This window comes from Mus caroli, unplaced genomic scaffold (genome assembly GCF_978045245.1).
Source record: "Mus caroli unplaced genomic scaffold, Mus_caroli_1 scaffold_15, whole genome shotgun sequence".
Classification (NCBI taxonomy): Eukaryota; Metazoa; Chordata; class Mammalia; order Rodentia; family Muridae; genus Mus; species Mus caroli.
The window spans coordinates 28,550,598-28,565,315 of record NW_028227270.1 but is presented as its reverse complement, the minus strand read 5'-3'; the positions used below and the strand labels follow the sequence as shown (position 1 = coordinate 28,565,315).

The 14,718-nt window shown below is 44.6% G+C and overlaps 1 protein-coding gene across 1 annotated transcript in view; it reads right to left on the bottom strand.

Annotated features, from left to right (window-relative positions):
- The window catches only part of Thbs4 (thrombospondin 4), a 43,547-nt gene extending 29,617 nt beyond the window's left edge, over window positions 1–13,930 (bottom strand). The window contains exons 1-2 of the mRNA XM_021180088.2: window positions 13,701–13,930; window positions 9,831–10,034 (exon numbers count right to left, since the gene is read on the bottom strand). Coding sequence (XP_021035747.1) covers window positions 9,831–10,034; window positions 13,701–13,794 — 298 coding nt within the window. The 5' untranslated portion in view covers window positions 13,795–13,930. The remainder of the gene's footprint in view (window positions 1–9,830; window positions 10,035–13,700) is intronic.
- Window positions 13,931–14,718: the final 788 nt, after the last annotated feature.

The following is a 14,718-nucleotide window of genomic DNA, read 5'->3' as shown; positions in this document are numbered from 1 at the left end:
AAACTTGAATTAGGTCATGTACACTTTTAGCCAATATGCCATCATTCTAGTGAGAGCCACAGTTTCCCCTTCCGGGATTAACACATTAAGAAGACAGACACGCACCGAAAGACACGTAGCTAAAACAAATACTCTAGATTTTCTTCTCCCAAACTAAGTTTTCTGTGGATTTCAAAGGAAGCATCTTTTAGGCACACAGCCACTTTTAACAGATCTTTGCAGAGCACGTGGGTCATAGTTTATTTTCATAAGTGGAGAGCTGAGATGAGTTTTATAAACAGTACCCAGTGAAGTAGATGCTGTGAATATGAACTTTCAAAGAACAACTAAATGGCTGCACTGAAAACTTTCCACGTGAATAAGAGCCGACAGAGTGACATGTCTCTGTCCTCAGCCATGAAACAAACCCTGCCCGTGTGCCTAGACTCTCCTGAAGGAGAGCTGTAATTCTGCCTTGTGTTTTTGGTGCACTCGCAGAAAAGTCTCCCAGAGGACACATTCCCTCAAGCGCCTAGGATTTTAACAAGGAGGGAGCAGGGAGGATCATGGAAACTTACACGGTGTCTGTTAGAAAAATTATCAAGTGCTCTGACATTTACGGTTCTTCATTCTTGATCCAATGATTTTTGTTTCTCTTATGGCTTTCATTTTTTCATTTTTGCTCTTTTACGGCAAATTCCGTACTTGACTGCCTCCATATTTCTATATTATATCCTCCGAGTCCTTAGCCCATCCCAGAAGGAAGCCTCGGACGCTACAGTCCTCATCAGCGTCAGAGACCCTCAAGCATCGTGAGTTCTGTCCCGGGAGACCCTGTAACCTGCTGGTTGGGTGTCTCCTGAGCTCGCTCCCCTGAAGCAGAGAACACACGTGCTCTCTCTTCTCAGAGCTCCCGGGATCCGGAAGCCAGGCCCTGATCCTGGAACACCACACCTCTGCCAGGTCAGCACTCTGGGGAATATTCCCTGGGTACAGCTCTGTTTCTCCAGCTGCAGCATAGTTAATTCCCAAGTCAGCTTGGTGGTCCACTAATCCTGCCGGCTTATGCCTACAGACAGACGCCTTTGTGGCAATTGCCCTGCCTCTATCTGCTGCACCTCTGAGTTCCTCTGCCTGACCCTAGGCTCACCCTCCCATCGCAGTACTTTTTGTACAGTTTTGAGACTGGAGGACTGAGTGTCCTATAGGATTGTTCTGATTCAATTCCCGCCTGTTTGTTTAACTACCTTCTGTTTACTTATAGTTGCATAAATGTTTTGCACGGATGTATGCTATGTGCGATACCTTTGCACTTGGTGTAGGCAGAGGTCTGAAGAGGGCATCCTCCAACTTAAGCTATAGACAGTTGGGAGCTGCCAGTTGGGAAATGGATCCAGGACCTCTCTGCAAAACCAAGTGTGCTTAACCTCTCAGCCATCTCTCCAGTCCAGGTCTTGCCTTTTTTAAAGCGAGCACACTAATAAGCAGATGAATTCGTCCAATAGATCCCTAGTGGCTTCTGATTGATTCTAAACTCCCTATCCCAGGACAGGCCCCAACCTGATCATCACCTCAGTTTCTTTCCACTCTGCCAGGGCTATTTCCTCTGCATCCCTTGGTATCTGGCGAGAACTGTACAGCTATTTGACATTGTCACCCACAATCATTCCGTTTTTTTAAAATTGTGGAGGATTTTTCTCTCTAAGCTTAGCCTGTTTGTTCCCTTGACAGTCTGGGGCCTGATCTGATGGCCCAGAGCTAGTTTCGCTCACCTGTGTACCAGGTGACACAGGACCCAAACTGCTTAACCCAATTTGGATGGCAGTCTTCGTGGTTGATAGGAAAACAAAACCACCGAATCAAACCCTAGTGAGGAGGATTTAAAGTTCTGCTAAACTGGGAAGGAATTTTCAAAAAAAGGGCTTTTGAAGAAATGGACCTTGGAGTAAGAATGTTATAGCATGCTGACTTTTAAAGTAATGAGGCAGGGTGCCAGCTTTAAAAACCTAGAAATGATAGTATTTTGTCCGCTCGGGAAGCAGAGTTGAGAGTGACTGGCCTGCAGGCGCTCAGGGAGGAGGCATAACGGCAAGCGACTTTACTTTCAGTACTTCAAAGTCTCAGATGAAAGCCATCACTGTAAACTTGGGTCATCTTTTTAAGGTCATTATACATTTTTAAAATGCCTTCTTGCTATCAATGTCCTCTGTGGCGGAACTCTGTTTTGTCTTCGCTGATTCATTTTTATGGGCTATGGACTGGGTCATGGTAACGTCTATGCTTTGGAGCTCTGTACAAAAGTAAATCACAAAACAGCTTTCACTCTCTACTAACTCTAATAACCGATAACTCTCTGGGTGGCTGTGGTAAACGTAGCCTGTTTCAAAATGTCCCTCTCACAGTTTTCACATAGCAATGTTTTCAGAGGCCGAATGGGGGGAGAAGACAGAGGAACCGTTAGTGAATGGGAGGCTTGCCGATTATGCACAGCATCTGAGGAGGGAGTTACTTTAAATAGTTATGAGAGTCATATAGTACACAACATGTTTTCAGTGATGAAGCTGTGAGGGGCACAAAATGCAAAGGTCGTGTTATAAGGACAGTCACAAAGCCATTTCTTTGGCACCCCGGGGACTTTCCTAGCTTTTACACAATCTCAGAATATCAGCAGGACAAGTTATCAGCTTAATAGCGCTCTTCACAAATCCCTTCGATAAAAGTGCAGCTGCCACCAGCATGGTCTGGCCACAGGGAGCTCATTAACTCTCAGAAAAATGTTTGTAGCTTTGGGATGTCTCGCCACGTTTTTCCTAGTACAGGGCAAGTATCTGTCTCCTTCTCTGAGTCCCACCGATGGGGTTCAAATCCTGCTTTTCAGAGCTGGAACAGGCCTTGCCCGATCCCCATGTCAAGCAATTTCCTTCAAATGCTTTCACATCTCTCCTATTTTTTTGCCTGGCTCCTTTATTTTTCTATTTCCTTTAACTTTTCAACTTGGATGTGACTTAATAAAAAGTGTGTGTGTGTGTACATGTGTGTGCGCGTGTGTTCCAAACAGATGCTTCTCTTCTTGAGGTAGGCTCTGGTTTCACAGCGTCCAAGATGAAAAGCAGTTGTGTGTATGTGGCTTGGACAGTGAAGGCTACAGTGGGACTATGAATTTAAGAAGCCCTACCCCAAATGCTCATTCATGGTACTACAGACTTAAAGACCTTTTGAAAATAGAGGACTAGATGACTCAGAGCCCTGACTACTCTTCTAGAGACCTGGTTCGATTCCCAGCACCCACGTGGCAGGTCACAAACATCTGTAACTCTAGTTCCAGAGAATACATCTCTTTCTTCTGGCCTCCATGGGTACCAGACACACATGTTGTGCACAGACACAGCGCATAGACATGCATGCAAGCAAAATGCCCATATGCATAAAATAAGAAAGAAAGAAAATTTAAAAGCAGATCTAATCCTAGTTGTCTTCTGCCATATTCATTTTTATATCATTTGGAAAGGCAAATGAGATACTTCATGAAATTCCCCTGAAGTCAAGATATGTTATTCTCACAGCACCTACTTGAGCTTTCACCTTGGAAATTGTTGTACATAGAGAAACCTTGCTGTGTCTTATTCTTATTAGCCCTGTTTTGTGTTTAGGAATCCCAGATTTATTTTCCAGGCGATCCTAAAATACACGAATGAATGAATGATGATGATAGTAATGATAATGATAATAATATAAAGTAATGATAATGATAATAATATAAACTTTGTGGGTTTGATCTAAAGTTCTGCATTCTGAGGCTTTCAGAATCTATTTTTCTTGTCTACAGAAAGAAGACCATGTGCCAGTCTGTTTCCTGTGACTTCCAAATGTTGCCAACAGTGGCTGTGTTATCACTTTCTTTACTGAATTCCCCCCCCCCCCTGTCTACAATCCACTTGGGCATGGACAGCTAAGTCCATTCATGGAAGCGTTACTCTGGTTTTGGACTAAGCGCACACACATACCCTGACCCCCTACCCTCTTCTCATCTCTATCAGCACCTCATACTTCCAGTCTCTTCCAGATTCATGAATTTTAGTTCTGTTTTTTGACTGATTTAGTTTAAACAGGGCTAATCTGTGTGACCATCAGATTAGAACTATGTATTAGATATGCTTGGTGGGGCCATCAGTGGTACACAACTAAGGCAGTGGTCCTTCATTTCCTTGATCCTTTGTTTGTTGGTTCGTGGGTGGTGCTGGGGACTGAGCCCAGGCTGTTGAACAGGCTAGGAAAGCATCCACCACTGAACCGCATCTCCAGCCCTCTTTTTCACTTTTGATTTTGAGACCTGAGTTTCACTAAATTGCCCAGGCTAGCCTTGGGCTCATTCTATAGCCACAATGTCTTTGAACATTTGATCCTCTTGTCTCAACTTACAGAATAGCTAGTACTGCTGGTATGCACCAGCAGGTTCAGTTTGATGTTTTTGTTGTGTATTATTTGTTTGCCTTTAACCCTTCTTGACCATTTGAAGAACATTTCTTTTGCTGGGTAAGACAGAAGCAAAAGAGTCAACTTCAGATAACCTCAGGCATTTGCTAGTATTGCATCATCACGCGTTCCTGACAGTGGGCTTATTTAGTCCTTCTCGTTCTTTCTTCAAACACAGCACAAATATCCCCTTTATTATCTAGCATGCAAATCAGGAACATCAACTCAATTCAATTTTAGCCTTTTTAAACTCTGATTTTTATAGTCTTGGAAAGGTTTTTTTAAATCTTGCACCTTTTTCATGTGACCATGTTAAATTTGAGCTCAGGCATGTTTTGAGGAAAGTGAGTGTTGGGCCTTTTCTACTTAGCGTATCGTGAAGATTGGCGTATTGTGACGAGTCTGAGTTTGAGACCTCCCTCTTCCTCCTACTCATTACTGGGTCTAGAACACTGGTTTCTAAAGCTCCTCTACCTCACCCAACTTACACTGGTCTTTAGCCTGGAGGATTCAGAACTGTTACCCTGAGCCATTGGATACTTCTGACCCTTTGGCTGAAGAGTATGGCTGACTCTAGTCATGGTAGCAACTTCCTGCAGTACCCTTCATTTCAACACCACCAAGTTCGTCTTGGTGACAACCAAATGAAGGCCATGGGAACAATTCTTTCCACAGGCAAAGTTACCAGCAAAAGAGACATGGCTAAATAACAGACATCTGTCCCATTCATACATTGATCTATCCATCCCATTATTCATTCATCTATCCATCCATCTTTCCATCATCCATCCATCCACCCACCTATCCATCCATCTATCCATTCTATACTACTTAGGAACCTGAGGTTTTTGTCTGAACCCCATAGGCTAATAGGGTTCAATATACACTTCCATTATGTGGATCATGCTGAGATGATTATTATCACCCTCACTGTAGAGATGATAACTGTGCTGACAGATTTGCAGATGTACTCATGGTGAGCAGTTGGCAGAATTTTTAACTGGAACTCAAACCTGGGATGTTAACAAAAAAGTTATCTCCATGCCAGATACTAGAATGGCTTCAAACATATCCAACTACATGGTTTCTGCAAAATATTCATTTGTATAAAGATCATACCACCTGTGTTACTAAGAATTTGACAGGTCATTTGTACCAGAAACACTTCTCATATCCTCTTGTTTGCAAAAGTTCCCCAGCATGGATTCATTAAAAAACTCCTTTCAAACAATTTACATGTACCAGACACTATAATTCCATAATTTCCACTAAATGGTATGTCACTGTTTATGATATTCAACTCACACATATGGAATCTGTTTTCTCTGGGGCCCTGCTGTAGTCCCTACATAATGTTGTGGCAGGGTAATGGGTGTCTTGCCTTGGCTGAGAAAGAGCTCATAACCTACTAAAGGGACTTATAAACAATTAAAGTACTAAGCAAAGTACTGGAGGGACTTGTAAGCAATTAAAGTACTAAGCAAAGTACAATTAGTACCGCTCTTGGTTAGAAAGCATAAAGTCGCATAAAGAAAGCAGAGATGGAGATTAGATGGCTCTTCAGGGTGCTGGGTTTTGCTATTTGAAGATGGTGCAGGATGTGTAATGGGGAGAACGGTGGGCGAGTACAAAGGGGCAGAGAAAGAAACACTGCATGACTTTGCCCAGAGAGGACCATTCTTTCTAACCGAAGCGCAGGCTGCAGAGAAGCCCACAATGAGGTATGATTTGGGAATCACAGTTGAGGGTTGTGCTATAGAACCTGGGAAGGTAAGGCACTTGATACATTTTGGAATGGGAGACACTCCAGGTCTCTGGTTGGTGTACCCTGACTGAGACTGTTTAGTGAGCAGTAATGAAATGGCAGTGGGTGGGGTGACTTAGAGATGGGGAGAACCAAAGCAGAGAGCTCACTGGCAGGCTCTTCTGTGGTCATCATGGGTCACACTTGAGTTTATTCCAGGAGTTCCTCTGGGATCAGAGGGCCTGATTCTGTTCTCCAATATCATCTTTACCATTATCTTCCCCATCGAATGCTCGCCCAGGTCTGCTAATGGGAGAGGTGGGCTTTACTTTTTACTCAGGTTCATTTAGTCAATAGAAATGCATTTGGGTTGCTTCTGAGTGAGGTATTTTTTTTTCTGCAAACTAACTAAAGGGAGACCAGCTGAGCCTTGGTTAGTTGAAGGATGCCTGGAAACCACTGTGCAGGGGGACGACTCTCTCATGGCTCTGTAAACTAAGTCAGTAAGACTACCATTAAATGCTTCAACACGAAGTCATAACCACATGCCACCTCTTCTCCTTGGACCCAGAAGCTCGCTGACTCTCCTTCACTGCGCAGTTTATCATGGCTGTCGCTCCTTCCTACAGCTTTGGATTCAGCAGTGATGGCAAGTGTATATACGATCCCTGTTTATCTAAAGACTCAGCATGAATTATTCAACTCTCCAAGTTTTAACAGTCATGTAACTTCTCTTTACTCTCTGAGAACTCTCATTTCTGGAATGTCCCAGAACTCTTTTTGATGCTCATATTTTTCTAAGAATCACATCTTTTCACCACAGGCTGGAGGGTGAGGTGGTATGTTGGTTAGCTCTCCATTGCTACGACAAAATGCCTGGGATCAACAACTTCAAAGAAGGAAGTTTATGTTGGCTCACATCTGCAGAGGTGCATGGGCAGAGCGCCATGATGTGGAATGTGAAGAGGAGTAAAAATTGATGATGTTATGGCAGCTGAGAGAGAGAGAGAGAGAGAGAGAGAGAGAGACAGAGACAGAGACAGAGACAGAGAGACAGAGAGAGACAGAGAGAGACAGAGAGACAGAGAGACAGAGAGACAGAGACAGACAGACAGACAGACACACACACACACACACACACACACACACACACACAGAGAGAGAGAGAGAGAGAGAGAGAGAAACAGGAGAAGTCCAGAGCCCCCATGTCCCTTTAAGGGTACACCCCCAGTGACCCAACTTCCTTAGCCCCATGTAATATTCTTTCAGTAGCACCAAGCCTTAGCACATGAGCTTTAAGGAACATTTAAGATTTAAACCATAAGAGGAGGGCTGGGGATGCAGTTTACTGATATAATGCTTGCCTGTATCATACATGAAACCCTAGGTTCTATCTCTAGCACTGGAAAACACGTAAGTGAAGGTTTTACTCAACTCTCTCATCTCTTCCCTAAAAGGTTGATCATCTAGAACTTACAGCTGCATGGCATCGCTAGCTTCTCTTCAGGAGAAACAGTAGCAAGCCCTTCGCTCATTTCTCTACCCACCATGGGTCTAGTGTGACTCTGGCTTTGAGAGTAAATGGGAAGAGTCAGTTCAGGCGAGATTGCTTCCTGTGTTCATGATGGTCCACACAGTCTGGCTGCCTTAGATACAGAGGGTGAGACACAGTGGCTGAGGAAAGCTTGGAGCAGATTTTCACTCTTGCTGTTATGCTGAATTGAGCAGGAACAAAAGTCTTTCCAATGCACCTGAAATAGCTAAAATCTCAGCAACTAATTCAAGAGATGTGAGGAAAATGGGGCTGCTGTCTCATGGGAGGTGGGGGTGGGAGTAAGTTACCCCTCAGCCTGGAAGGCGGTCAGGAAAAGGAGCAGGAGGGGCTGAGTATGTCACAGACTCCGTTACCTGAGACTCACCCAGGGACAGACCAAGAAAGCCCATAGGAGATGTGTAAGAGCCAAGAAGAGAGGATAAAAAAGGGTTACGGCCATTTTTCTCTGGTTTTAAACTCTACCCTTCTGTACAAGCAAAGACTCCTCCTCTCTCAGCCTGAAGATCTAAGGGTTCGAGTATGAGTTCATCTAAGAGACTTGCAGGAACACTAGGAAGGGTCTACTCTATAAAGCAAGTTGAAAAAGACATAAAACCCAGGCTCTCTTGTTTTAGAAATGCATGAAGCAGAAAAATATGTATCTGTCACATTCCTTAATAAATAGGAAAAGGTGTTGTCCCCAGGGCATGAGTGGGAGGGAAGAGGATGAAAACCCACGGCCTTTTTCTTTGGGAGCCATTTCTCAGTGCAGATAGTTACTCCCTTTGACAGTCAAACAGATGGCAGGTAACAGTCAGTCTATGTGCTCAAGGTGAACCAGGCTGGGGGCTGTGCATTCTGCCCTGCTGTTTGGGGTGTGTGGTCTCCTGGAAGTCCTGCAAAGCACCCTCCAAGCTGTGAGTCATATCAGCTCAGCCATGGCATCCGAAGGAAGAGGGGAGTGGACTCACACTCATCCTCTGAAGTCTTAATCCCCAGTGTGATAGCATTGGGAGGAGAGAGACTTTGGGAATTAGTGAGTTGAGCCTGGGTCCTGTGGGTGGACCCCTCTTTCTAGGATTTGTGCAGTTTCAAGAAGAGACATAAGGGAGCATACACTGTCTCCACATTGTGGAGATACAATGAGAAGATTACTATGTAAGACAAGCACCACACCTACCAGGAACTTAGACATAGTCTACAGTCTTGCCAGTCTCTAGAACCATGAGAAATACATGTCTGTTGTTTAAACTACATAATCTACACAGATTATAGCCGAGGATGATAAAGGCAATGTGTAATTGTCCTAGCCTCCTCCTTTCTGAACTGGCTTCCCAATTCAGAATAACATGAGGATGGAGCCACGTCAGAAGGCATCTTGTAGTGAAAGAGCGGACAGAATCAACGCAAGACTAAAAGGAAGGGGCGGAGCGTTGTGGAATGCTGTCTCTCGGGCATGGCAGGGTCACTGTTTTTACACTCTCAGTAGCTGTGACTGTGATTACTTGACTAAGATCTGCATAGGACTGGACCTGTCAGTATTCTGCCATATGATCATAAGGATCCAATGCTTCCCACGGATCTATGCGTGCTCAGATCTAATGGTGGGTGGTGGGTGGGAGGAGACGGCTTCTTCAGTGGTGTAGCCACCGACAGTTACGTGTTCTCTAAATAATCCCATCACTTGTGCTGCTGTACCTGATTCCAATTAAATGCATTGGCTTATGACAAACAAACAAACAAACCCCTCAAAACATGGAAGTAGAAGGAGAACTTTTTGGGACAAACAAACTGGGAACCCGTGGGACAAGATCGAACAATGCTATAGTGGTGAATTCAGTGAAAAAACATTCCATGCATGTATATTAATGCCAAGGTGAAACCTACTGCTCATATATAGTAATGAAAGACACATTGGCCATAAGCAAGCCTTCATTTCTCTCTCTCTCTTCTACCTTCACACAGGTAAGTGTCCAGTAAGATGAACATGGCATCCCAAAGGAAACAAGCAATGAAAAGCAGACCCTGAATCCTGGACCAGGAGCCCTCCATGGAAACCCTGCAGCAGGCCCCTGCAGCAGGCCCCTGCAGCAGGCTTACCTTTGTTCAGCCGTCCCATCACAGTGAATTCAAAGTATTTGCTGTTGTCCCTTGAGGAGTAGAGGCCAAAGATGGTGGCTGAGCTTTTACTCTGCAGCTTGAAGGTGGCGATGATATAGAGTTCATGCAGGGTGGGATCTGTCAGGACTGGCTGCAGGGCACTGGGGTTCAGCCTCTGGCTGGAGGACGGTAGAAGATCAAAGACTAGAGAGACAGAAGAAAGTGTGTAGTCACTGAAGACTAACCTTGGGCAAAGTTTTTTGTTGTCATTGGTGGAAGAGCATTTGACAATAAGCTACAAAACTGTGTGAGCTGATCTTGCTATTCTCTCTCCCCATCCCTCCCCTCTCACACACACATAGACAAATTCACCAGTTCTTCCTGTCTTTAATAGTGGCTGGACATTTGAAACAGAAGAAATGCAGCACAATATTTATGACTTGTTATAGCCCTGAAGAGAACTCTAGATTTGCAAACACAAAAGTGGATTTGGCTGAACAAGGAGCTCTGAAAATGTCCACTAGGAAAAGCCCTAAAAGCTTAAAGCACAATGGGCAGGGTGGTGGTGGTGGTGGTGGTGGTGGCGGATGAGAGCAACCAGCTCAGTGCCTCTCTCATGTCCTCAAGCAGTGGATTGCACTGATGGGGGCCTTTAGGTGCCTGTTGGGCCACAGCCACATGTGTCTTCTGGTTCCATGTCATGACAGGGAAAGAGGCAGCACACGTGCATAATATGGTGTCGCACAGAATATAGCAAAATGACTCGCCACTTCTGTGAGAGCCTGTAGGGTTTTCCAGTTTTTCTGTTTTTAAAAAAATCCCATCAAGGAAACGAAACAAAGTGACGTGTGTGGTTTTTCCTGAGACTCACGGACCTGGGAAGTATGTCCAGGGCCACTGAATGTCCACTGTCAAAGCTGACAGTGGTGACATTGATACTTACAGCATGTGCTTACTGAAGCACACAGATATTGCTTGAGCACTTCCCTGCCTGGCCGGGAACTTCAGCACCCACGGCTATCTCTTGCCTACAATAGTCTGATTGCTAAAAGGGTGACACTGATGACCAACAGAGAGTTCATACAAACTGGCAAGATGACAATCATCTTAACAGAAAAATAGGCAATTTACAGAAAAAGAACCACAAATGGCTAACAGGTATATAAATAAGTGTTCATATGCCCATTTAGTTGGTAATGACAGAATTGCTAACTTAAATAATACTATTTTTGCTATCAAATTGGGAAAAATAAAAATATAGTAATACCTAACACTGCAGTTGAGAGTTCAAGGTATTCTTACATGTTCTGCTCAGTTAGATTTAAATTAGTAAGAATTCTCTTTTTCCAGTAGTGGGGATTGAACCCAGGACCGCATGCATGTAGACAGGCTCACTATCACTGTGCCATGTCATCAGGTCAAATCAATATGAACATCCCGAAGGTCGTTTAAATAACAGTATCAAAGACTCTGAAACACAATGCCTCTTGACCTAGCACATCTACTTAAAGAACTGTATTGGAAGGAAATGATAGATAACGGACTTAGGTACAATGTTCACCATCACTTGTGAGCCTACAGATTCTTTAGTTATGGAAGGAACCAGGTGAAACTAGAAACTGGAAATATGGAAGCTCTCTGGGTTGAGTACTTTGCTGTGAAAATGTCAAGAGAAGAAAGACTTTACAGTTAAAGCAATGGCTGGTGCCAGTCCAAGCCATCCATCACTTCAATTTTCTAACTGAATGTCTAATCTATGATATCAGAATACCAGTGACAAATTTAGTGTCCTACACTACAAAACAGACTAAATTAATTTTGGCCCATGTTTTTGAAATGTAGTTAAATTCATAGAGAACATTTTTATTCATGATAAAGTTTTAAAAAGCTACAAAGTTATGAATATGTATAACTTACTGTCTTTAGTGATTTATTTGTTTAGACAAAGATTTGAAACAAAAGTTGATTCAATAACATCTTTATATTAACAGTAGCTATTTCTAGGTTGTATAAGGCTTTTTTTGTTGTTTATTTTCTAGCAATTCTGGTTAGGTTTTGTTTTTACAATGAACAAGTGTTGCTTTCTACTAAAAACTGAATAAAAATTTAAGGCAAACAGGAAAAACCGTAGTTACTTGAGAATGTCTACTTTTTTAAACAGATAATTTATTTCTCTGCTGTTTCTTTTCCCCTAGAAGCCCTCACATAATAGCGATTTTAATACTAGCTGAGTTGAAAAGCAAAACATCTCACCTATCCTTCTAGTGACCCACATCCTCAAGCTACAAAAACGGGTTTATAATTTCTAAAGAATTGAAAATATATCATTCCCACCAATGGGGGATAAGGTTGGATAAAGTGTTGTGTTTGAAAACTCCGTTCTAGATAAGGCACCTCCAGGAGACGGACATAAATTCAAAGTCTGAGAACTGTCTTCTGAACGGACTCCTGATGCTTCATGCCGGCTCCAACTTCGATCCGGCCTGTGATCTCGCTGGCTCTCCATGAGAGCTTCAGTCTGCCTGGCTCCTCATTCAATTCGTTTGCTGCTCTGCAGAGTCTGAGCTTGGGTAAGTGAGCAACGACTTTAGAGAGTGTTTTGAGGAGGAAATAAGATGCTACCTAGTGCTATTACAGTTCAGTAGAAGAACCAGGATCTGAGCAATGAGCCTCTAGTGTTAGAGGTGAAATTACTGCTACCGATGAGCACGAGGATTGAATACCTGCTCATTCAGGGCTAGCAGCCTGGCCCAGAGGGAGAAAGAGAGAAGTGAATTAAATCAGTTGAGTTGCTGATTGCCGACTTGATAATTCTATAAAAGAATCTACCAGACACCTGACTTAATCAGATTGTCTACAGAAACTAAGTTAACAGGATAAGTTAGGTTATATCACTTGAGTGCAAGTCTCCACTGTCTGGTCTAAAGAAGCAGAACCCAAACCTAACCTACACCCCTAAGTTGTGTGCTCCAATGTCAAGAATTTATATAACAGAAGATAGTATATAACAGAAAATAGCCTCTGGACTGTTGGGTGCGATGGGTGGCCACTGTGGTGGCATGAAGGGAACACAGACTGCCTGCCCAGCGTGCTTTGCTCAGCCTCGGGAAGGAACCCTTTTTCTCCTCCTGTGCTGCTTCTGGCTTTCCTCATTCTCGTCCATAGTAAAACAATCCAGGTGCCCAGTGACAAGAGGAAGGCCAATGTGCACAGCCTGCCCAAGCCCCGAGATCCTTCCTGGCTGTAGTAATTGCTTCCTTGTGGTCTTTATACGAAATTTTGCTTAGCCGTAAGTGCTTTCTACCTGAAAATTATTTCAACTCCCTGTCAAATATTGAATTTTTTTTTTTTTACCTCTTCACAGAAAAAAGATCGATTTCTAAAGAGTCTCAAGTAACCACACTGAGTCCTGGGGAGGGGGGAGCTAGCCTTTGATTGTAAGCACGGAAGGTGGGTGGAGCAAAGCAGCATTGTTCACGGGTGGTGCCACTTGATGCCAGGGCTTCCCTGAGAGAAGGGACTGGAGGGAACAGACACTGGTCTTCGGACAACCAGGATTTCATCCCCTGCCAGAGAACTAAGAACCCTGTGGCACATTCTGCAATGAATGATGAAAACAAGTTTGCACCCCCCTCCAAACTATAGTTTAAGGAATTGGTCCTGTGGTTGGATAAAGGAATTGGAGAAAATTCTAGACTTTCCTCATCACTTTCAATAACGATGTACTTCCATTCAGGTCCCAGAGGAACAGAGAGGTGCATGGCAAGGCCTCAGGAGCCCAGGCAGAGCAGTGCAAAACTGGCCCCTCTAGATGATCTTAGGACAGCGACAGTTAACTGGATGCAAAGGGGACCAAGGGAAGCCACTTACCCTGGGGTGTGGCCTGGGCGCTCGTCCGCTGCCACGGCTGCAGGACCAGGTGCAGCAGAAGGAAGGCGGCCGCGGCCGCGCGTGGGGCCGGCATGGTGACTCTTCTGCTCCCTGAGGGCTGTGCAGGCGACAAGGTCGGCGTGGCTTTGCCGGCGTAGGGCGCTGTTTGCTGGCTTCGGGCAGTGAGCGCGCAGGTGGCGGGCAGGGCAGTGCGCAGCCGTCGGAGGGGCGCTGGCTGCTGGGCTCCGCGGCCGCAGCCCGCGCTTTATGGTCCAGCCGCCCGGGGGGGGGGGGAGGGTGCGGGGGAGGACTGATTCAGGGCGGCCCCCTTGGCCAGGATCCCCCATTTGCCAGGAAGAGCGGAGACGGCGGGAACCGGGAGCGTGGGCCACCGAGGGAAACGCTGGTGTGGAGACCAGACAAAATGGAATGAGATGGACAGTGGGAAGGGGTGGGCAGACACAGGAGTGTGCTGAGGAAGGGAGGGATTCGAAAGAGAGGATAGGGCACAGAGGTTGGGCAGAGAGGACCACAGCGGAGGAGGCCTCTCCTGGTCCCCTAGCCTTGAGCACCTCTATTCTTTTCCCTCTTACTTTTTATGTTTTTTTTTTTTTTTAGAGAAACATCACTTGGACGTGTCTGTAAATACTTCGATTGCTTTCCCAACTGGTCTTGACTGCTGAATCCCGCCTAGTTCTGCTTCCTGTGGTCCAGAGGATATGTGTATTTCTACAATTGAAACAATTGAATAATTGAAATGATGATTTTTTTCCACCAAGTTTTGAGACACAAAGAGTGATAAGTGGAAAGGTTTTATTTTTATTTTTATTTTTTTGCGGGGGTGTTGGAAATAAAAACATCTCAAGGTATCCACGCAGACAGTTAGGCAGAGATGGAGATACTGAGTCTCATAGATGATTTACTTCAGGCCAGTTTGCAAAAGGGCTGTGTACCCACCTTGGGCAGCACAGCACTTTCTAAAGGTTCAGTTTGAAGCTATGGGGGTAGGAAGACAAAG